General features: G+C 47.8%; 1 protein-coding gene across 5 annotated transcripts in view; it reads left to right on the top strand.

The window, feature by feature from the left end:
• The window catches only part of PIDD1 (p53-induced death domain protein 1), a 37,372-nt gene extending 13,668 nt beyond the window's left edge, over nucleotides 1-23,704 (top strand). For all 5 annotated transcript variants that reach the window (XM_043549047.1, XM_037899585.2, XM_043549049.1 and 2 more), the window contains exons 6-16: nucleotides 448-649; nucleotides 1,994-2,122; nucleotides 4,154-4,333; nucleotides 7,676-7,823; nucleotides 12,530-12,665; nucleotides 13,380-13,530; nucleotides 15,080-15,203; nucleotides 16,733-16,851; nucleotides 17,329-17,436; nucleotides 18,638-18,843; nucleotides 19,443-23,704. In XM_043549047.1, coding sequence (XP_043404982.1) covers nucleotides 448-649; nucleotides 1,994-2,122; nucleotides 4,154-4,333; nucleotides 7,676-7,823; nucleotides 12,530-12,665; nucleotides 13,380-13,530; nucleotides 15,080-15,203; nucleotides 16,733-16,851; nucleotides 17,329-17,436; nucleotides 18,638-18,843; nucleotides 19,443-19,680 — 1,741 coding nt within the window. In that variant the 3' untranslated portion in view covers nucleotides 19,681-23,704. The remainder of the gene's footprint in view (nucleotides 1-447; nucleotides 650-1,993; nucleotides 2,123-4,153; nucleotides 4,334-7,675; nucleotides 7,824-12,529; nucleotides 12,666-13,379; nucleotides 13,531-15,079; nucleotides 15,204-16,732; nucleotides 16,852-17,328; nucleotides 17,437-18,637; nucleotides 18,844-19,442) is intronic.
• Nucleotides 23,705-24,436: the final 732 nt, after the last annotated feature.

Genomic DNA, 24,436 nt, shown 5'->3' with positions numbered 1-24,436 from the left:
GAGTTTGTCTTGCCAGTCACAAGACACAGGAAAGCAAAAGTTTAATGGCATGTGATGTCATTGGAAGACAAGGTGGGTGAGGTAATACCTTTTATTGGACCAGCGTCTGTGGGTGAGAGCAACAAGCTTTCACGCTACACAGAGCTCTTCCTCAGGTCTGGGGAGTGTCATAGCTCCATACAAGATGGAACAGATTAGTTTTTTAGCAAAAGTGGTTAGCGCATATTCTAAGGGACCAGTCAAGTTGAAGTGGCCCATTAACGCCCCTATAGTCATAGGCTAAAAAGGGGGGTTAGTGCATTACAGATTAAGTTGATCCAATAAAAGATATGCGCTCACCCACTTTGTCTCTCTGATATCCTGGGACCCACACAGCTACAATAACACTGTATACACCAATGCGAGTCATTGCAAGATGTCATTCATACATCGCTGCTTTTTCAAAAGCTTTACTGTGACCTCCGACGGCTGCAAAGTCATCCTGGCCTGCGGCATCCAGTTTTACTTCCCCCCGGGTGCTGCCACCTCCACAGTAACGATCCATTTCCAAACGCTCTCGCCTGACCCACGGTGGGTGAAACTGAGGCACCATGACATCCTGCTGAGTGAAGTCCTGGAGCTGCGGCCTCACGGGGTTGAGTTCCAGCAGGTAAGCGCGCGTGAGGGGCAGGACGGGGCTGGGCAGAACTCTATGTTATAGCCCATCGTGGGTCCATATGTGCAAATATGACTGGCCAGAAAATCCTTGTTTGTGGCCTGAAAGGATCATGTCTTGGGGCTGTGTGCTGGCTGCTGGGATCCCTGAACCACACATCCCTGCTTGCAAATAGCCCCGGGGATCAAACTTGAAAGGGATTCACAGTGTCTTCTCCCCCGGCAGCACGCTGTCCCCACACCTTCCCCATCCCTTCTGCCACGATGCAGGCTGTTCTCTGAATGAGAACCTCCTCCCTCCCAGCTCGTGAACCCCTCCTAGGGGGAGTGCCGGCCCCTGGGGGTGACCTCCGTCTGCCAGAAACAGGACTCGTGCCCCATTGATGGACGCTTACATGAGTAGCCCGGTGAAGCCAGTCATGGCCAACAGGAGCTCACTGGCCTTTTTGGGAGGCCAGTGCACAACACCCCCACCGAAGCATTGTCTGGAGCATAGCCAGGGAACTGGAGGCAGTGGTTCTGGCTGACTCCGGGGCTGGTGGGCTGCAGGAGAGATCAGTTTTCATAACCACCCCCCACTCTCTGCCTAAAATCTGCCTGTGGTGGATTGCGCTTACCCCTGTGAGCGTCCCCCAGCGTCTGGGCATGGTGTTGCTGTTCTCGTCAGCTCCCAGCACCCCCGGCAGGCCATCAGCCTACCTCTGTGGGTCTTCTGTGGCTTGGCCGGGTCACCCAGCTCAGACCCCTTCTGGGGTACAGCCAACTTGGATAGAAGCAGCCCCTTGCCCTACAGGGCCAATCAGAAATCAAATGGTTTCTTACCCTTCTGGGGTTTAATTTGCTCCCCAGAGTTAGATCAGCAGGGTTCTTTCTGAGCTCCGGCCGCCGATTTGTGGCCAGCAATGGGCCCTGGCCCAGCGTGGTTCCTTTGTCTGTAGCCCAGGGAGCATCTCTCCTCATGCCACCGGCTCCAGCCAGGAACTACCTTGCTAGCGGCAGGCAGCTCCTTCTCTTTTGCCCTTGATTGGGTGTTACTGATCCCCAGCCCTTTAGTTGCTGGAGGAGCAGCTCTCCATGGTTCCCACAATGGCTGCTCCCGGGATGCTTCTCTAGGTAAGCCCAGAGATCGTGTGCTCACTGCTCATTTCCTCTCAGAAGGCTGTTTCCAGGGGTCGGGTGGAGCAGAGCAGTGGGGCCTCCAGCGGGGATGGGGGAGCACGGAGGCTTGCCACGCCCTGTCACATTGGCCTCCCCTGCTTGCCCAGGTAAAAGGATGTCTCTAGAGTCGGGGTGCCGTTCTGTTGGCGTCTCATGGAAACGCCCTGTTGTCCCCTGCCAGGAGGTGCAGATCTGGATGCCTTACACCTCCCCTCAAACGCAGCGTGAGCGAGAGGTGGTAGTTCGGACCTTCAATGGGCAGACCTGGAGCGACCTGCAAACCAAGGTGGAGCGGAGAGGAAAGCCGAAGGTGAGCAGGTTGGATTAACTCCTGGTCACGTGCAGGATATCTGACTTGCCCTGCAGCAGATGGCAGGGCTTAACTTTGTCCAGTCCCCAGGGCTAGCTTGGACCTGAGCTATGGGTCCAGTTGGTATAAAGGGGTTGCGCCTGCATCCCTCCTCTCCAATACAGACGCGTGGCAGCTAGAGCAGGGGTTCTCGCAACAAATTTTTTGATGGCCTCAGAGTGTGGCCACCGACTCTCATTGGTGGCTGCACTGAGGCTTTTAACCTAAAATACTTAATTAACTTTAGGAAGAACAATTAAATATGCACAGAGTCACATCCAGATCATCGGAAGGCATATCTGTAGGGTTTTTAGGCAGACTCAATAACAAAAATAATGCTGCCTCCCCTTTTGGCCCTCTTCTCCACCCCCTCCACCCCATGCCCCCCGCCCCCCGGCTTAGTGAGTCCTGGGGCTTGCTGTGAGAAGTGATATTTGTATATTAGTCGCTACCTGGGAGGCTGTGAAAAGTGATATTAACAAACATACAAGTATCACTTTTCTCAGGTAGCTAGTCAGTCCGCTGTGAAAAGTGATATTTGCATGTTTAGTATCAGGGGTAGCCGTGTTAGTCTGGATCTGTAAGACGCATCTGACGAAGTGGGTATTCACCCACGAAAGCTCATGCTCCAGTACGTCTGTTAGTCTATAAGGTGCCACAGGGCTCTTTGCTGCATTTGCATGTTTGTTAATATCACTTTTCTCAGCAAGCCCCAGGACCCATTACGTCCTGGAAGGGGGATGCAGCAGGAGCCCGGGGCAATTGTGGGGTGATGGATGCAAGGCCAGGAAAGCAGCAGGGTCTGGGCCTAGGGGGGATGGATACAGGGCTGTGGGAGGTAGCTGGGGCCAAGGGTGATGGGGATGGGTGATGAACCCCACTGTTCCCATGGCCAGAGCCAGGGCCTGGTGTCTGCTGCCAGGTGGCCAGGGCTGAGGCTCAGTGCCCACGGCCAGAACCCAGAGCTGGGGACAGGAACTGCATGGCTGGAGCCAAGGATCGCAGCCTGCTGCCATGCAGCCAGAGCTGTGGGTCAGTGCCCAGGGCTAGTGCCTGCTGCTGCACGGCCCGAGCCCGGGACTGGAGCCGGGAGCCAGCGGCTGCCACCGTGCAGCTGGAACCAGGGGCAGGAGGCTGAAGCCCTGCAGCTGGAGGCCAGGGCCACATGGCCAGAGTTAGGGAGGGTGGGGTGGGAGGGTCAGTACCTGCTGCCCCGCGCTCGGAGCCCAATGCTGCACAGCCTGATTCCTGAAGTCCCACCACTGGAGCCTACTACTCAAACCTCCTCTACTCAAGGTGGGTCAAGAACTCACCTTGCTCCTGCAGTGTTGTGCCTCGTCCCTCTCCAGAGACGGTGCAGGGCGGCGCATTCAGGAGCAGCAAGGAGGGAAAGGGAGGGGCCGATGCTTTGCCCCCTGCCATCACTGCCCAGGAGGCTGTTGTAGCTGCATGAAAAGCCCCTGGTGGCCGCATTTGAGAAATGTTGTCCTAGAGACTACAATTTTCCATCTTAATTTAGCATTGGACTGAAAGATCTGCTCAGCTGGGGCCTCATCTTACTCCATGTTTTGTGAAGTGCTGTGGGGTACTGTGCTAAGGTTCGACCTGTGCTCTCCCTGCCACCCTACCAGCAATCAATCCCGGGAGCACAGCGGGTGCTGCAGGCTATCATGTCCAAAACGTCTAGGCTGCTTCTGCAGTCTGTGCAGTGTGACTCATACCAGGAGTGGGGTATGAAAGGTCACCTCAAATGCCAGCTCTAATGGTGCAAATGTCTTCTCAGGTGTTTAAGAAAATAAGCTTTATTGGTGGCGTGTCTTTGCATCTAAATGTGTGTAATATATCTGCATATGTACTGATGAAACATTATGAGCCATTGATTTTTTTTTTCAGTGATTCCATTGACTTCAACTGGTGTCAATCCGTGTGTCTGAAAGATACTCTAACATGTCACTCAGCTGTGTTTTCTTTGTTTCCCACGTTTTGTAACAGAAGCACATGGCTTGCTGTAGCATCCCCCACTTCTCCTGGTTCCTGGTCGTCTCTCGGCTCGTGGAGAATAAATGCAGTGTCCCATCAGCGGGGACTTTGCTCTTTTCCACTGTGGATCCAAGCATCAAAGTGACCTTCCCTCCTGGAGTCACAGAGGAGACTCGGAGCATCACATTGCAGGTGTGTGTGTGTACGTTAAAACTAAAACGCAAGCTCTGGTAGGACTGCTGGCGTGTGCTGGAGATGAGAGCAGGCAATAGGATACATGCACTAAATGAGAAAGAAGGATGGGCCAAGCACTAGCCGGGGAACTGGGTCTGACTTGGGCTTCTTGTGGCTTTAGGCACGTCACAGAGCCTCCCTGCCTCGGTTTCCCCTGCTGTGAAATGGGCTGGGTCATTAGCTGTCTGGCAGGGGTTAGCACTCACATAGGCCGTAGGTCAAGCATTGTAACTTGTTAGGGTTCTCCCAGCAAAATTTTTTGTGGCCTCAGAATGCAGCCACCTACTGTTGCTGGGGGCCGCTATGTCAATTTTTCTGAAAAATGTGGTTAAGTTTAGGAAGAACAAATAAATCTGTGGCCATACAAGTCCCCATCATTGTAATTGCAGGGTGGTTTTTTTGCAGACTCAATAATAACAACAACGTACAATGGTCTCTATTCTTTACTGGACCTAAACAGAATAGAAACACAAAGAAGGTGCTTTGCATGTTCTTGGTTTTTTGTTGCTCTCGTTTCTTTTGCTTTTTTTGTTTGCAGTTTTTTTGTTTTGTTTAAGAATTGCTAGCTAGTTAGTCTGCTTCTGTGAAAAGTGATATTTGTACGATTGTTACTATCACTTTTCACAGCCGTAGACTTGTTAGCTAGCTGGGAGAAGTAAAAAGTGATAGTAACAAGCATACAAATATCGCTTTTCACAGCAGACTTACTCGGCCCTGGCAAGCTGGGGGACAAATTAAGCCTTGGATGGGGAGGTGGGTAGGGAGGCAGGGGGAGCCAGGGGTGATGAGGTGGATGAGTCAGGGGCCACGGGGGCCAGGGGTGATGAGGGGGTTGGTGAGCCCAAAGCCTGGCGGCCAGAGCCTGCCGCCTGCCACCCCAGGGCTGAAGCCAGAAGACTGAGCCCCACTGTCCATGGGAGCAGGGGGAACTTATACTGACTGTCTGCTCCTCTGGTGTTTGTGGCTCCAGAGGGGGGAAGAGCCCGTCCCCTCCTTGCAGACCCAGAGAGGGGCTGCTGCTTTGCTCCCTGCCCCCCAAATCACCACCCAGGAGGCTGTGGCTGCAAGAAAAGCCTCTGATGGCCGCATGCTGACATGGCAGCTACATTTGAGAAACGCTAGCACGTCTTGCTGAGGTAGGGCCTGGTTTAACACCTAGTGGAGTCAATAGATGTTTGCTTGGGCCCTGAGTACCTCACTTCTCAGAGTGCTGAATGCCTGCAGCTGCCACTGACCTCAGCTGGTGTGCTGGGTGCTGAGGAGTTTTGCAAATCATTGCCATAATGCATGAGTGCAGTGTTCTTTCTTTTGGGTCTCCTGCCACATTCCCCAAGGCGTTGACCTTTCCAGGCTATGGGGCTGGGGACAAATGTATCTGGGACTTGTGGGACAGAGGAGTTGGCAAGACTAATCATAGAACATTAGGGTTGGAAGAGACCTCAGGAGGTCATCTAGTCCAATCCCCTGCTCAAAGAAGGACCAACACCAACTAAATCCTGTACCCTGTTTAAAAACAAACAAACTTGTCTCTTTCCCCCCTCCCATACAACCTTCCTTGATACAGTCCTGGCCCCTCTGTCCTTCTCTGGGGAAGGCTGAATGGGGTTCTGCTCAGAGCTTTGCTACCAAGGCTCTTGATAAGCCAGCAGACAGCATTGTCAAGGGACATGCAGCTTTAGCCTCTTGCTTAGTCTCCAAGCACGTGACAGACCAGCTCAGCAAGTGAGATTCAGAGGGTTAAACTTTACTCTTATTCTAACTCTGGAGCAGCCCCATTAAAGTTAGTAAAAACCATGAGGAGTCTTTGACACCTTAGAGACTAACAAATTTATTTGGGCATAAGCTTTTGTTGGCTAAAACCCACTTCATCAGATGCCTGGAGTCAAAGTTAGTAGGGGTGGTCGTGGTAGCTGTTTAATTAAATCTGTGACAGTAGCAACGAGAAGACTCAATCTGGATCAGGGCCCTGTTTGCCAAATTTACACCAGTATAACTCTGAGCAGAATGTGGTTCAGGGATTAGGATTCACACTCCTACTTGGCAGCCAGCCTGTGCCACTGAGTCAGGCCTGGCATTTGAGCAGTTGGGGCCTGTAACCATGCCTTCTTGGGTCACAAGTGAGAGCGCCAAATTCAGGATAAACTGCTGAGAAATAGAGCAGATACACCCCAAGACTGGTGGCTAATCCCACATAGGATATACCAAACCAGCAACAAAAGTAAACTTCTGTTTCACGACACTGGCTAACAAGAAGTCATAAAAGCAGTTTCCTCAGGCATTCCAGTCCTTGTATTACCACCGAAAACTAGACTGAGAGATGAGTGGTTCTTTAAAACCAATCTCTTCAAATAAAACATTCTTCTGATCCCAAAGTACCAGCCACACATCCAGGTCAATATATAACTTAGATCTTACCGAAAAATCACACTGGTGCCAATCCTTTAGTATCTAAAATCTAAAGGTTTATTCATAAAAAGAAAGAAAGGTGAGAGTTAAAATTGGTTAGAGGAATCAAATACATATGATAAATGAACCTCCTTGGTTCAGGCTTGCAGCAGTGATGGAATAAACTGCTGGCTTGGTAAGTCATTGGAAATCATTCCAAATCATTGGAAAGTCCTCCATCCATTGGTTAGAATGCTCCCATTAGTATCGTCCATAGTCCAGAGGTTTGGGCAGGAAAGAGGCAAAATGGAGGAGTTTCCAGGACCTTTTATCTCTTCTACCATGTGGCGGGAATCCCATTGTTCTTACTGTTGAAAAGTATAGTAACAAGATGGTGGTTGTAGTCACATGGACAAGTCACATGTCCATGCATTTCACCTAGTCATTGCAGGAGGCCATTACCTATATTTCAGATGGAACATCCACAGGACAGTTCATTCAATGCAGATGGGCGTCTCCCATGGTCCATTGTCAGTTAAGTGTTTCTTGATGAGCTACTTAATTTGAATAGTCCCTTCAAGATGTGCAGGCTAAATACCTTGTGGGCACTACCCTAGGAGCAAACATTTGAAATCCAGGTATAGAGCCAATATTCATAACTTCAAATACAAAAATGATACATGCATACAGATAGCATAATCATAACCAGCAAATCATAATCTTTTCATAGACACCTCACTTGACAACCTTTGTACAAGATTTGTTGCGAATATATAACAGTGGTTGCAACAGTGATCTATATGGTCATATTTTAATTAGATAACGTCACAGTGCCGTTGCCCTTTTTCTGCCTCAATGAACTCGAGTATTCAGGCATCAGATGTTAAGCTGATTTGATTATTGTTCAACCACCAGGTGTTGCCAGTGTTGGCAGAGGAGTTGGCAGAGATCACGGATGATCCAGAGTCCAGAGCCAGTCCCCTGCTCTGCCTCTCCCAGAATTCTACTGTGGATTTCCTCAGGCCAGTTAAAATTCAGCTCCCGCTACCTCCAGGGGTCACAGGTTAGTATATGCCCAGAAATGCCAATGGAAAGCTTCTGTGCTTAAAATCCTCCTACTTGGTAGATTATCTTTCAATTTCCCCCAGGCAATTGATGTAATAAACTAAACTGTGAACAAATGGCACTTTTCAGGGTTTGTGGTTAGGAACATCAGGGTCCAATGCACAAAGCTTAGTACATAAGTAGCAGAAGAACTGTAATAGGCTGCTAATATTTCCCACTGCTTTCTGAAGAGTGCTGGTGGGACAGGTCCTGTTTCGTCATAAAGGAATACTGACACCAGTGCATTCCCATGGAAACAAGATATTTCTCCCTTATTCCAGAGTAACGGATCAAAAGAGGTTGGGGAGGTGGGAAAACACTTATACTTTGCCATCCACAGAAAACACACTCTTTTTGATTTAATGCCTTCTGACTCCTAAATGCTTCCCAAACGTTCCATCCTGTTTAAATGCACAAGAGTAAATGAAAGCAACGGTAAGGTTGTAAATTTGGTGCCTGATTCTGATCTCAATGTGAATCATGAGTGACTCCATTGGAGTTGCAAGTCGAGTCAGGCTTTCCAACCCTAGCAATTCAGGAAATGTGAAGATTTAGGTTCCAGCAGTGCGCAGAATACTGATTGATTATATTGTGAACCAACATCAGAGACTGACAAGCTGCTGTTCAGCTGTAACATTCGCCTAATAAAGGTAAAGCAAAATTGGACTGGGTACATCCTGGTGGTGCTTGGGAAGTGGTCTTTTAATACAGGATCTAGACGAATAAGGGTGATCTCTGGTACATTTAACAATGTATTCATCAAAAATGTTATGGCTGTTTTGGATTCCCAGTTCCCATTGATTTTAAGCAGTGCTTTAATCTGTTTTGGAAATCTCAGCCCATCATGGCAGCCAGGCTTACAATGTCTATGCGCCAGTCTTCAACTGATGGTCATTTTTTTGGATTTCCATTTTTGTAGTACCAGCCTTTTGAGCAATTATTAGTGCTCTGCTTAAGCCACAGGTTTTCAGGTGCTTCCAGTTAACGTCCATTTGGTTTAAAAGTACATGTTTAGCTGGGAACCCAATTTTGTTTCACTGGAAAAAATTAACTCTGCAATTAAGTTCTGCCCAAAACATACACGTTCCCAGAGCACAGGGGTTAAATTAGCACCTCTTGAATCACAGCGCCAGCATTTGTCTGACTTAGTGGCTCCTGTTTTGAACAGTGGGAGAGTGATCCAGAGCCGCCTCCTGTATGATTTTCTGCTGGATTAATCTTAAATGGAGGTTCAAGGAACAGTTTGAAGCACTGGCTAAAATTTGTTTCCATTGATGAGCAGACAATAATTGGCCTAGTTCCTCCTCCAATCTATATTTAATTCAGATTGCTGGCCAAGTGTGCATATCGTGTTGTGCCCTAGGTCTTGGCAATCAGAGTAATATTTGGAGATATGAGAGCAGTTCAGGAGGGTCAGAGGCATTGCAGGTATCGAAGGCCAAACAGATGGGAGATGGCTTGTTTAAGTTGGATATATTGCCACTCCTTCTTAGACTCTAGATTGAACCTTTCTTTTAATATTGATAGTCAAAATCCCTTTCCTAATCCAGACTCTCCAAATGATGGGATTGCCTGCTAGAGTTTCAGGTTCGATAGAGACCAGAGACCCTGGTATGTAGAAGAGGATTGTTTTTAAATTCAGTAGACTTGCTACGCTGGGGATTTTTGCCTCCACAATAGCTGGTAATTGTTTTGTAGCGAATCGGTAGTAATGTGAGTGCAGCACCGTGGGAAAGGGAAAGAGGAAAAGGAGCAACCAATTCTGCTTCCAGCTGGAGCCAGTCTGGGGCTCGACAGCATAAGGGAAGGAGCCACTGTGCTGCGAGGCTAAGAATGTTTTGCCTGGTGGTAAAGTTTAAAGTTGGGAAATCTCAAACTGCATGTTTTGACAGGGAGCTGTACTCTTTGCAAGGCTGCTTTAGTTTGTTACCAGCACCCCACAGGAAGGACTTGACCCTGTCGATTTTGGTAAAATAAAAGGGAGGACTATAGAAAAGGAGGGAATTCAGAATAAAAAGGCTCCCGAGAAAGGCATTCCTTTTAATTGTTTGTTTTTCCCCCAAGGGGGAGAAGTAGTGCCTGCCATCTATTTAAATTGCTTATTATTTGCATGGTTAATGGGGTGAGGTTATCCTTGACTATGTTTTTAATTTCCTTAGGGAATAGGACGCCAAGATAGCTGAGGTTTGTCTGTTAACATCTACATGTCCCTATAGGAGAAGCCACTTACAACTAGATCTCATGGGATTGTCACTGCTTCGAACGTGTCCCAGTTTGTCCTGTAGCCATAGCATTTGCCAACATTTATCATTTGTAGGGTGTTTGGAATGGATCTGGAATTTTTAATAATCTAGGAGAATGTCATCGGCATATAGAAAGGTATTCTGTTTTTTGTTTTGTCTCCTGTGTCCCTGATTTGATCCCTTGAATCCCTTGGTGTTGCTAGTCTTAGAGGGAAGCATCTCCTTGCTCAGCCATCTTGGCTGCCAGAGGGTTGTCTGATAGCTTCTGCTTTTGGGGATTTTATAGAAAATCTGGAGATGGAGCAGCATCCATAAGGGTATTGAATTAAAAGAAGAGAGTTGTAGAATAATCTCTGATGAATATTAAATGCAGGGGGGGAAAAGTGATTCCGTTGCCGATGGTTGTGGACTTTAGGAGGTGAAGGGGGGAGCTGTAAAGCTATGCACCCACCATTTCCCCCAGTCTAGAATTATTATTATTACAGCGTCACATGAGAACCCCAATTGAGATTGTGCTAGGCGCTGTCCAAATGAGTAATAGGAAAGACAGTTCTTGCCCAAGAGCGTTGTTAACCTAGCTAGAAGCCAATTTGCAGCTTTTCCCAGAGTGCCTGTTGCTGTCTGCATGGGGTTATAACGTGGTCGCTGTTCACTGAGGCTCAAACTTCACTTCATATAGCTTAGGACAGGAAGTGAGGCCTAATGCAGCCAACTGAAATGGCACACAATGACAATTGCCTTGACAATTTGTCTTTGGTTAAATTGATTTCTTGCTCAGAGGCATTTGTCTGGATGAGATGGGGGTGGTGTCTAGGAGGGGACCCTGGCAAATGGAGAAGTTTCGCTTGTCTAAGCTTATTAATTCCGGTTTCCCTTTGATCTCCCTTGGCTTTCTTGTTGTTTCTGTTAGCGTAGCGCACAACAGGCTGTGACGCTTCCAGGGGTACTCAGGGTTGTGAGACACTTTGCTTCCCCCTGCCCTTAGTGTGAGGAAACCTTGTCTGTACTTGCCATGGGTCAGCTCCCCAACTCTGTCAGCCATGGGCAACACAAGCACTTCCTTGTCAGCCCATGTGGGCTTCGCTGTCCCTCTGCAGGTTAGCGATAGGCACACACCAGCCCCTGAGTCCTCTGAGCTTCCCCCTGCAGTGTCCAAGCCCTGTTCCACTGGAGAGACTCAGAATTCACAGATCCACTGCTCCCAAAGGAACAGTACCCCCCAGCTTACCAGTTACACCTCATCTCACAGCTCTGCTTATCACATAGCACGTACAGACGATTACAGTGAAAACAGGTACAAGTTTATTTAACACAGAGAAGAGAATCACATAATAGCAAGTCTCCGCATATTAGAAACAAACGGTTGCCTATACAGTAAAATTATAACTCGCATTCTAGAACCTAGACTTATTTAACGAGTTACTTTTATGTCTTATAGAGCTAGACGCACCCCAAATCCTTCCAGTGTATTTTAGCCAGGCTTGGCTGCACCCTTCAGTTTGCCCCCTCAGTGAAAGATCCAGGGTGTACCTCTGTACCCCCAGTGATCTCTCCCTCCCCCCCCCCCCCCCCCGACTCAGTCTTTACTTATAAACAGGATGTTCCCGATGCTGATTGTTTTTTTTGTTTGTTTGTTTGTTTTTCCCCTTGAGATTTTTTTTTTTCTTGTCAACTTCACAATCTCTTGATTAGCATTTGGCTCAGTCTGTAATTAGTTCTCCACTCAGACACAGACAATACACACATGACTAGACAGATACATTTCTTCCCTTCTGCCTGATAGGAGCACATTTATCACCTTCTGGTGACCTGTTGTAACTTACATACCTTAGGACTGTATTTTTCAGTATGGTTACATAACTGCTTTGTACATTTGTTCACAGTAATTAGGATGACCTTTGTGTTACTGGTTGTTGGTAGAGACTTCACATGCCACCCTTTGGCACTCTATTATGTAGACATCGGGTCCAGGGAAGCCCTTTTAAAATTGTAGGCACCTCCTGTGCCCCCTGCCAGTTGGCATCAAGAGGCCCCTGGGATACATGGGCCCCCGTCAGGATTGGGGCCTCTTTGTGCCAGGTGCTGTACAAACATATAGGAGTCAGAGGTAGAAAAATACCTCTTAGGTCATGCAATCCATCAGCTTAGGAGGTAATTAAGTGGCTGACACATTAAGGCTAGGAGTCCCACTGGAATAGCAAATCAGATATTCAGGGCTGGTCTTTTTCAAAGAAGTGGCCTGGCTGAGCTGGAATTTGGCATTTCCCAAAGGTAAGCAATTGTGGCTTTAAAAAAAAAAAAAAAACCACAACTCCCCTAAGGCTCCAGCTGCTTTGCACTTGGATTTGTAAAGCAACAAGCAAGGCAAAAAAAAATCCATGTTCATCTAAAACTAAACCGGCTTGTGTCTCTTGATTTTTAGGTCTCACCCTAGATCGCTCCAGGCTGCATCTTCTTCACGGCAACCTGCAAGCCCAAACCTGGGATGACATCACCAATCAGGTGGTGCTGGAGTTCACCCACCTCTACGCGCGGTTTGAAGTCACCCACTTCTCCTGGTGAGCTCTGACCCGCTCACGGACAGTGTTTGAAGAAGAGGCTAGAAGGTGGATGGCTGCGCTTTCCCCCAGACCAGGGGCTGTGCTGTTGCTGTTGCCAGTTTCCCTTCCAGCCCCCAGCGCCTTGCCAAGGTTGCTCTTTCCCCTTAAGGAGGATGGAATGCCGAAGCTTTGTACTTCCGGTTAATATTCCCAATTCCTCGGTGCACAGTACAGCCTCACTGAAAAAAAAGCTTGCTTCTGTGTCCCGGGCGGTTTCTGTTTCTCCTCACTTCACATCCCACCAGATTGCAGTGAGCAGATTTGTGGTTGCCCTTGTAGGCCAGGTAGCTTTAAAGAGGCCATGCTCAAGTGAGTACATTCCCACTCAGAACCTAAATCCATTCAACAGTGAGGTTCCCGGCCACCACTCCTCCCAGCTGCCGGAATCCTTCCTTCGTCCATAGGCTGCTGATGCAACCCTTCCCCCTCACTGGTAAGTTCTCTCGCTCAGTCTTGGGCTGGGAATCTGCTTTCTGGAGGATAACCTGTGTCAAGTGGACAGGATGGTGCCTTCAACTCAGCGCCCTTGAAATCCAGATTTTCCTAATTTTTGCCTTTCCTCTTCGATAGAAAGGAAGCGTCCCTTTAAGGTCCACCCCTTCAGGTTCCCATCCTTGCCCTTGGCTTCTCTGCTGGCAGATGGATCCCTCCCTCATTTGCTTCCTTCCCCAGGTACTGGCTGTGGTATACTACCAAGACCTACATTGGTGGCATCGCCAGGAAGGTGTACGAGAGGCTGCGCCTGTACCAGGTGAATTTCATAGCGCTGCAGAGGAAGAAGGACCCTGAGCAAGTCTTGCTGCAGTGTGTCCCCAAGCACAAGGTACTGCACGCGCTGCCCTGCCAAGGGGCCTCAGTCCAGAGCTGTTGGAGAGGGGGCGATGGGAGCAATTGTGCCTGGCATATTCACCAAATGTCTCTGCCCGTTTAGCCCTCGGCTGTTTGATTGAGGGTTCCTGTTGCAATGGTGGTTTTTGCGCCAGGGACACTGGCCCGCTGGGAAGTGGACAGAGCTAGAGCGTATTTCACAAAGCTGTTTGGTGCAGCGATCGCCAGTCTAGTTCAGCCTGACGACTTAATGGTGAAAGCTGTGCTGTCCCGTTATAATCCCCTGGGCTGGCTGGTCCCACTTGTGTGTAATTCTTGTGTTCCAGTATTGACATAAAACACATTCATAAACACCAGAAGGGAAACTTCAAGCCTTGGGCGTCAGGGGTGAAATCCTGGCGCCACTGAAGTCAAAACGGGAGTCTTGCTATTTTAGCTTCACTGAAGCCAGGATTTCACCCCCGGAAGTTCGTCCCAGAGGGTTCACTGGTAGGATAGTCCAAATCCATGTGCAGGGTGAGAGAGGCTGCACAGCGTTAGCCTCACTCAAACTGCCTATGAGAAGTAAGAGCTTATAGTCTTTTTGGGTGTTTGCATGCTGCTGCCCCAGGATGAGGCTTTCAGCAGAGACACAACACATTTAGGCTGTGTCCTGGCCTCAGCTAAGTGGCATTGCAGCACAGGAGTTGTGTGGAAAATATCTCCCCACGACTAAATGTTGGGGGAAAAAGAGAGGGAATAACTTAGTGGTTTTGAAGGGTTACCGACAGGTTACAATTAATCTGCTCTAACACCCAGACACTGCAGTGGCTAATGATGCCGAAGGAATTTTCAACCTCTGATGGCAGCATTGTTGTGGTCAAGTTGGTCCCAGGATATGTGAGAGACAAAGTAGGCGTGGTAATATCCTTTATTGGACCAATTATTGTGGATGAAAGGTACAAGCATTTGAGCTACTCAGAGTTCTTCTTCAGGTCTGGGGAGGAAACTCGAGAGAGTCTGAGCTAAATAGAAGTTTGACCCAACTTGTATTTAGCTTAGACACTCTGCTTCCTTCCCCAGAGCTGAAAATGGAATTAGACTAGACAGTTTACAACTGATATGCTTCAGCACCCTGCTAGTGTAAGAAAAGGAGGGCCAGCTAGACTTGAGCAGTACTATCCACTCTGACAGTAGGCCAGCACGGGCTGGAACAGTTCAGTCCATGCTGGTATTTAGTCCTGCTGACAGCAAGGCTAACATAAATAGTTGTTTCTCCCCCACCACAAACAGTGGAGCATATTTGTGTGCCTGGACACCATGTGTTTTGTAAGCATGCCATGGGAGCCACTTGATTCTTAGCTACCGTCACTTTTTAATGACAGATTAGACCTTTAGGGGAATTGTGTGGTTTGGTTTTGTTTGTTTTTTTTCTCTTGGAAAAATAAACTCTTTGAATTGAAAGTGCAAGAGAAAAATTTCTTGGACCCTTTTTGGGGGTTGGGGGAGGGGTTGTGAATGTGCAAAGCCTAAACAGACCCCCATGTTGCTTTCATCCCTGGTAGGTCGATCCTGTTCTGGGAAAGCTTCATGACCGCTACCAGGGCCCGGAGCCCTCTGACATTGTGGAGTTGTTTGAGGGAGAGCAGTTCTTTGCAGCCTTCGAGCGGGGCATCAACATCGATGCCGGTATGGCAGAGCCCTCTTGTCCAATCTGCTCTTTCTTTCCTCCGTCCCTTTCGCCTTCAGTTCCCTCCCAGCAGCTGCCGCTCCATTCTGTATTTGCTTAGCGCAGTGGTCCCCAACGCAGTGCCTGTGGGTGCCGCGGCGCCCGCCAGGGCATTTTTGTGCATCCGCAGGACACCCCGCCGACGAAATGCCACCGACGGAGAACCGCCTGCTGAAATGCCACAGAGAAGCGTTGCCGCTTCTTGGCGACATTCTAGTGGCGGGTTCTCCGGTGGCACGCTCATCTGGCAAGGTGTCCGGTGCCCGCCACAGTCTTCTGGGAGCAGCAATAGGCAGTTCCCACAGAAAGGTTGGGAACCACTGGCTTAGCAGATTTGGCAAACGGAACATAGCACTGCTGCCTACGCTGATCAACTGATGGGCAATGCAGCAGTCCTTCTGCTCTCTGGAGACAGAGTGAGAGGCCGGCAGGACATGTTTTTGGTAGTGAATTCTCCCTGTGGAGTTGCTGCTTCCAGGACCATGCTGGACTCTGCTCTCTTCATAGCAAACCACAACAACCCCCAGAGGGGTACAGTCTAGTACAGTGTATTTATTCCGTAGGTGAGCTGAGTACATGACCTGTGTACTCCGAGCACACGCTAGCTGTTCTAACAAGTCTCATCCATTTCTGATGTAGTCTACATACAAAGCCATTTCTATGGGGAGAAAGCCCGTGGAACGGTCCAGCCCAGAGAACTCCCTGTGTGGAGTTTAATGCCTATCTGTCTTGTTGGCCATCCTCATTTTACCTCCCTCTCTCACGAACTCAGCTTACAGGGGGTGGGACCAAAACCATAAGACCGTATCCTGGGGCAGCCAGGGGGGAAGGGGTGTCACAGCTGCACTCTGAGCCTGCTCCTGATCTCTAATACCCTGGTGTAATTCCACTGTGACTACATCAAAGACAGTAGTCCCTCTCAGTTGGCCCTGGGGAAGATGAACCCAGAATCGGACCCTTTACCACTGACTCACACAGGACTCTGTAGCCTAGTCTCAGGGCACCAGGAGCCCTCACCTACCCTTTGTCACAGGTATTTGGCAGGATGGTACAGTCCTAAGGCAACATATGCAGCATTACTTTTTCCTTTATCCCTACTCATATCTCCCCCCCCCCCCACCCCCTTTAAGGAAATGTAAAAGAGACGGATGGTTTATTTTGTGTAAACAGGAGTCACTTTCCAGCTGGTTCCCCCTGCTCATTAGTGATCCGTTCCTGGGTAGGACAGATGCAATATTTAACCTCAACATCTTCTCCTCCCTTTGTACTCTTTGCAACTCCTCTTCCTCCGGTGGCTGGTTTCCTTTTGCTCCTGCATGATCTGCTTCCTCCATGGTCACGGGTGGCAGCCCTGTCCCAGAATGGGATGAGCCAGAAAATAGGGAGAAGTGGGTTCTGGTCTGGGAAGCTGCTGATGTAGCCCTTGCCTCGGAGCAGGAAGGTTTTCTGTACATTGATCAATTGATGGGTTTTCCCTGGCTCTGCTCAGACCGCCCAGACTGTGTGGATGGACGGATCTCCTTCATCTTTTACTCCCACTTGAAGAACATGAAGGAAATCTATGTGACTGCTGAAGTGGATAGGAAAGGCCAAGCTGTGAAAGGACAGGTGAGTTTCTGGGGATAGTGCTCACCAGCCCAAGAGCCTCATTTTCTTTTTTCGCAGTCCTTGCCTTTGCTGTGGCCTCCCTTGCTGCAGCGCCCGAGCCTTGAGTATGTCAGTGAATCGAGTTTCTGTTTTTCCTCACCAGAGACTGACCTGTAAAATAAGCCCAGAGGAGAGTGTGACTTGAATACGAACGGTCACCTTATCACCCAGGCTGGTGCCCAGAGTTATCTGCCTAACATTAACTCTTGGCCTATTAGCAGTAAGGGAGAGGGGGCTGGACTCTGTGGTGGATCCTTGTATTATTGCCAGTGGCACCCACTCAATCAAACTGCAGATGGCACGCCAAGTGGGGAATGTGTGGTCTCCTGTAGGGACTGGGTGGGAAACTTCTTACATCATCCTTGCCAAATAGAAAACAAGCTGCATAGATAGACATGGCCTCTAGGTCTTACTCTGTGATCTCGCCTGCTTGTGCAGGTCTCCTTCTATCGTGGCGAAGTTCCAGACAATGTCCCTGAAGATGCCACCAAGAAGAGGAAAGGGCCCGATTCCCACTGGCTGGCTACTCTGCCAATCAAACTGCCTGTGAGTTACTTGGTCACCTACGGGGAAGCCTAACATGGATGGGGAAATATTTGTGTCTGTCTGCTAAACTGAAGTCTCCCATACTTAGCCCTGAAAAGAGTGGGATGGACTACAGCCGGAGGTGTCGTCTGCAGAAACTGCATGGTGGAAAATGAAGAATTTCTTTTCCTTTGAAAAGGGGGAGTGTGTGCGCATGCAGCCATGTGACTGTAAGGGTGGAGGAGTGAATAGCTGTGCACGTGCTTTCACGTGTCTGAAGTGTGAGGGATAGAGTGCTGGTGGTGAGATCACTTGAAGGTGACCAGGCACAATTGCTTTTGGGAGTGAAGCTCTTGTAAATAGCCATGGGCACTTTCTGTGGGTATTTTCCCACCACTGTGAGATAGCTCCCCTCCTCTCCAAGGAAGTGTGTAACTGGAAATGTTCCCCATCTCTCTCTAGTTTATCCACCTTCCTGTCCTGTTCCCTTTTGCACCGTTCTGAGCTGGCACTGATGCAATGAAATGTTGTGGAGGACAGATTGTTGCTCTGAGTGAATGAGGGAGCTCAATGAGGAGGAAACTGGTTAGACCTGAGCACAGTTTCTGTCTTGCATATGAATACCCTGGTGATGGGTATTGTTGAGAAGGTGGATTTTCCAGTGCATGGCAGCTCAAAGGCATTTTGATTAAACCGTTGTGCTGAAGTGTGCTGGAATGAGCCAGGGGTGCCTTAAAGGGACCCGGCTGGCCAAGCTGTGTCATGGCAAGTTTTATTTCTCTTGAGCAGGCTCAAACCAGTAAATGTTGTCTTTCTTTGAACATCACCGTAAGGCTTACTCCAGAGTAAGCACTGTGGACTGCAGTCCCACTTCTGGTACATGCACAGCCTTGGTTTGGGGCCTAGAGTAAGAGCTCCCTGAAGGCTGAGGGACATGTACTCGGGGAAACAACTGGTAATGAAAAGGGAGTCTCCAAAGACAGGGCAAGGATTTCCTGCTTCACGCTGTGATTGTGGGTGCTGAGCATCCATAGCTCTCACTGGAGTCCGCTAAACAGTGGGTGGTCAGCACTTCACACAACTGGGTCCCTAGAGTCCATGTTAAATCTACTTCCCCAAGGTGCAAAGAGGTAAAGTTCAACTAAATGACTTGGCACTACCCCTTTAAAAGGAAATCATTCCAGCCAGGAGTACTTCTGTCACTCTCTCTCCCATCAAACAGAAACTGAAATCCCACTCGGGTGAGCATTCAGAGCCGAAGAATGGCTTCTCCTTCCCTCCTCTGAACCTGGGGAATGCCGAGACCGGCTACCTGACACAAGCTAATCTACTTGGCATTGCTGGGCGCATTGGAGCTGACTGGCAAACCATTGGCTTGAACCTGGGACTACCCTATCAGCAGATCGAACGAATAGGATACAACCACAGGTGAGCCATGTGTGCAGAGATTGATATGGTGGCCCCATGGACCAACACATTTCCAGGGTAGGAGTATCTCCACTAGGGCTGGTGGGCAAATTGGGGTTTTGACTAAAAAAAAAGTCACAAATGTTTTGTTTTTGTTTTAAAAACCTAAAATATTTTGTCTGAAAACTGAAATATGTCAGTTTGGAAATGCTCCCATAGTGTCTCACGGGAATTGTAGTTTAGGTGCCTCCTATGCCCTATCTCTGTGGGCAGGGCTGCCCGGCAGGATAATATCTCCCGTCATGCATCATGGTTAGGGACTCCCATGATGCACTACCCCATCTCTCCAAGAGTGGAGACTCTGGTGCATCCTGGGCGATGTAGTCTGACCAGGGAGTTGATGCTGTTGACAAGAATGGGAACTTGAGACACTGTGGCAGTATTTTCATATCAAAATAATTTAGTTTTCAGCTGAAAACTAAGGGTTCGGTAGTGAGTCCCACTGAGTCATCTTACTGTGGCATGATGGCACTTTCTGGGGTTCGGACCCAGTCACAGATGCAAGTAAATGCCGTGAGGGATGGTGGGTTTGTTATTTCTGTGCTTCTTGCTCTCCTCAGGGAGGACCTGGATAGTCAGATCCTGAACATGCTCTTCTCCTGGGCTCAGCAAAACTCTGACGACCAAAACTGCGTGGAGAAGCTGATCACAGCCATGAAGGAGAGTGGCCGCCAGGACATTGCAGACGAGATTGAAACTGTCATCGAACTGGGAAGGCAGAAATACAGGGCGTCCATCCGCCGGGTGGGCCTGGACCAGGAGAGCAGCGCTGAAGACTCCACGATAGCCATGGTGTAGCAGCCAGCAGAAGGAACTCTGCTTCTTACGGTGGTGATCCCTCCCCTGTGCATTAGGTGGCATGGCTGCATGGGGACCTGCCAACTGATCCACATGCCACCACCTGCCCTGGGAGCTGGGGGGCACCAGCTGGATTGTGATCATCCACTGCTAACCCACCGTGCTCTGCGAAGGGTATGCTAATGTGTGACTTCTGTTAAGTCCGTATGTGCCAACTTCCTAGTGTGTGGGAAAGGCTGGTGAGTCCCGAGTTCAGGCCCTCTGGCTTTAGGTGTTAGGGACGTGGAGAAATTCAGAGCAGTTAAATAATGGAGAACACTGCTTTTAATAATGTTGCTGTAATAGATATTTATATATAATTTATGCCTAAACCTATGTTCTGCTAATGATTTGGCATCTAAACATTCCCCACCACATCTCTTCTTTCAGCATTTCTGTAGGGACAGATTCAGTTGTGTTCTGGTGTTTGATGTAAAACTTAATGGGGGAATCCCACTCTACGAGCTTGTGCTGTGATCCTCGCAGATCTCCAAGCAGAGGTTGGGTCAGTAGTTGGCTGGGGGACCTCCAGCTATCTATTTTAGGTACCTATATGGTCCCCATTACCATCATATCGGAGCACTTCACAGTCTTTAGCGTGGGAAATTTAGAAACATTTTCATTTTCCCTACGTTTCCTGTGAAAACAGTTTTGTCTTTTTCCTTCCACAAACAAACAACCAAACCCTGAAAGAGAATTGTTTTTTGTGGGGAGGGAGGGGAACGTTGGTGTTTGGATAGTTTGTTTGCTTTTTTTCGTTGGTAGAAATTTTCCACTCTTTCCAATTTCTTGTTTTTGTTCAAAAACCATTTTGCAATTATTACTTTTTGAAAACAATTTTTTTATTTATTTTTTTTTTGCCCAACTCTAGGCCTCTGTGGGGCTGGAGGTCTTTTGGATGAGACGTAAAACCTGGCCGCTCTTGACCGTAGGTTCCATTTTACTTTCTGCAGTGAATTAGGAGGTTGACCCCATTGTCCTGGCCAAATGCCAATTTGGATTCTCAGTTGCCTCTTTAAAGTTTCCCAGCAGTTTCAAGTGGATACTGTGTTCTTCACTTCCTCTCTTAAACTGTTTGTGCGGTGGGATTCTGCAGTAGTGGGCGGCAGGTGAGGTTCAGCTCAGAGGTCACAGCGCTCACTCCTGTGTATAGTTTTCAAAGCACTTGGGATGAAAAGCACAATATTCATGTGGCATTTTAAGAGCTGATCAGGTCAGCTGCAGGACAGAGCCATTGTGGGATCTGGACGGAATGGTGCTGACCTCACCTTTAACCTTCCTAATCTGAGTATCCTGTAAATGAGAATTCCCTATTGACTTCCCCTGCTCTCCAACCCATCTCATAATTGGCCTGAAATAAAGAAAATGGGAGTCTTTCCATGGACTCCCCAAAAGCCACTGGAATCCCTCTTTTATTACGGGTGCTCCTTAGGAGACTGACATGAATGGCATATACTGAATCTTGGGAGCAATACTTGAAGGGATACCGTCAACTTGAAAAATCACATTTCTGTCTAAAAATCTTATACCTACTATGACCATTGCAGCTGGAAGAAGTTAGCAAAAACCAGAGTGGCTTTGATTTAAATCAAATGGATTTAAATCAGGATTTAAATCACTAGTCAGGAAGACTTGATTTAATCATGGTTTTCTACATAAAAGTGCATTCTTGTTATAAACTTAATACATATTCTTCGCAACTCAGAGATAGATGTAGATTTCATTTTTAGAAGGTACACACTATACATTTTTAAACTGATTTATTTTGAAAACTTTTCAGATTAGTTTTACAGTTATATCAGAAAATGAATGATTGTTTGGTTATTTCATTTGTCAAAGGTAATTGAAGTGAACTATCTCCAATTCAACAGGTTAATCATTAATATTTGGAGGATTTTCTTCCCATGCCGAAGGAGGAGGAGTACATCACATTTAAATTGTTTTATTTAACTAAACAACAACATTAAGTGTTCTGAATTTTTTCTTCAACAGCACACACATAATATTTTAACAAAACAAGCATATGTCCCTCGCTTCTCACATTTATCTCCAAACTTCTTCTCCTTGTCCAGATCTGTTCCACCCCCAACAATCTTCTAGTCATTGACCTTTTTTAAACTTTGCACTTTTAGAGAGGAGTAAGGGATTGACTCTGTGTACACAAATTTGCAGAGGGACAATATTGTTGAGGTCTTTTTTTCTCACCTCTATTTATTTATTTTAAACCATTTTTGCTGTTAACAAGCATATTACCTCTGGAGACACAAATCCACAGTCTGAGAACTGCAAAACTAAGCATCTCTGATGGTATCTTCTAGACTGAGCACTGAGTCCCATTGGTCGATAGAAAGATTAACCTAAATAATCTATACAGAAGCCTGTGGAACCCCATAAGATTGGGTCCCTAATCCATGAACTATTGGAACTCATTTACAAAACTTTTCTTAAACATTACATGAATATATTGTCTCATACTATAGAATTAGAATTAATAATTCCTATTCGATGATGAGATACATTTTAGCGCAAAGATATCTTAATTAAAAGGATCTTTAGATAGCTTTTTTTCCTCAAAAAGCATTTTATCAAAAAAATCCAATTTTAAATAAAAACTGATTAAAAAAAAAAATCATTGATTTTTATCCATCTTGGCAAAAACCAGTAATTTCTCTGGGGGGAAGGTTTTCAGCCTATTTACTTTGTGCATCATCACTTCTATTGATTATACCTCAGAGTCGGTTTGATTTGCTGAGAAGACTTATAAATAAATATTGACAAGGAAGCAGAAAAACGCTTGATCTTTTTTTTTGAAGGAAATTTTTAAATCTCCTTTAATATATTGAGTGCTAAAGTTTAAACCAGTGGGAATTAGGAGGAAACTTCCCCTACGGTGAAGATATTCCATAACTGTCCACTTGTGTTTCTTGTATCTTTTTCTGAAGCAGCTGATACTAGCCAGTGTCAGAGTCAGGATGGTGGGCTAGGTAGCCCAGTGGCTTGATGTGATATGATCAATGCTACATTATTCTATAGAAATTGGAATTTAGTTGTCGTTTGGTGTTATTTGTATTAAGTAGCACTTAGGCCCCAACTGAGATCAAGTACTGTACCAACTCATAAGAAGAGCTTACAAGCTACACAGACAAGAGGCGGGAGAGGAAACAGGCATAGAGAGAGGAAGTGATTTGCCCAAGGTCACACAGCTGGACCGTGGGAGACATGGGAATTGACCCCAGGTATCGGGGCACTAGGCTGGGAACTGTCTGCTCGACAACACTGCCTGCAGGTTCTCATTCGTTAAGTTCAAGTTTACAGTGCCGCTTTAAAACTTATTTCTTCTTCGAGTAGTGTCCCTGTGGGTGCTTCACTTCACTTCAGGTGCACATGTGCCTCTCAAGCCCTTGATTGGAGATTTTCAGTTAGCAGTGTCCATTTGGCCCGTGCATGCGCCCTATGCTTCCTCATGCCAGAAACCGAGGCTTTATGGGGGGGTGTGAACTGCCCTCAGTTCCTTCTCCGTCACCTTGCCCTGAGAGGGAGTCTGGTGTACCCGCCTTGAGTGTGCCTTTGCTCTTCTAATATATCTATAGTGATTAAGATAGTTTATCTAGTTAGTTAGTTGGCATAGTTACAGATAGTCGGTAGAGGATTGTTTTACTCCTTTCTTACCCTTTGGGGAGACTTATTTTTTCCTGGCAGGGCATAGCAGGCTTGCCAGGTTTCAAATGTTGCCTCTCCTGCCGAGAGGCTATCCCTGTGAGCGATGGCCGCTCTAAGGGTGTCCATTGCTTGGCGGAGTCCCACATCTCCCAGAAATACAACTTAGGCCTCGCCCTCAAATGCAGGGCAGGGAAAACCAGAAAGATTTAAACTGACTGTTACTGATGGATCGCTCCCTTCAGCTAGCTTCTGAGTCAGGTCAGAAATCACCCCACTCCCCACACCAACGTACATCTGTCTCCGGACAGATCTGACACTGCTTCTCCCTGAGCGCAGGCTTCCCCTAAGAAAGGGAAGACTTTGGAGGCTTCAGGGAAGGCTCCAGAAAGAGGAGCGTGGAGACTCTCCTCAAGGAGCCAGCTCCAAGAAAGTCCAGGTCCCTGGCGAGATCTATGGTCTCTGGAGCCTCAACTTCTTTACTCGATAACGTTAAGTCAAAGGACTCTGCAGCCCTGCGAGTACTAGAGGAAAAGTCCCAGTGCACGAAGGAGAGACACTGCTGTGTTAGGGCCTTGGTACCTTCTACAGCAAGGAGAGCAAGAATAGACACTTGGGACTGGCACCATTGAATTCAGCCCAGCCTTTGGGACCCATGCATGCAGCACCCTCGGCACCAAGCAAGGGGCAGCGCCAGATACCATCAGCAGTACTGTTGGCTTCAGCAACCATGGTCATGGCTACTGCGTTGGTAGTGATCCCCTATTCGATAGCACAGGAGCTCAGATATAATAAGGACCTCTTGATAACAGAAGAACTGGAGTCTCCACGCTTCATGGGTACCAAGCATCTCTGGGTACAGAGACCCTGATCTCTGGGCTGCCATCCTCCAGCACCGCAAGACTCCCCTCCATTTTGTGCAGGTGTTCCTCCTCTGGATGAGATGGAGGAGGATGAAGGAGTCTTCCAGTCGGTTTCCTCTATTTCTGTTCAGAGTTCTAACATATTCCCATTTTCTGAAAGGCACAGGGAAGATTGAGCTCATTATCAAGGGTGGTGG

This window comes from Chelonia mydas, chromosome 6 (assembly GCF_015237465.2).
Source record: "Chelonia mydas isolate rCheMyd1 chromosome 6, rCheMyd1.pri.v2, whole genome shotgun sequence".
NCBI lineage: Eukaryota > Metazoa > Chordata > Testudines > Cheloniidae > Chelonia > Chelonia mydas.
This window is presented reverse-complemented; position numbering and strand designations above follow the sequence as displayed.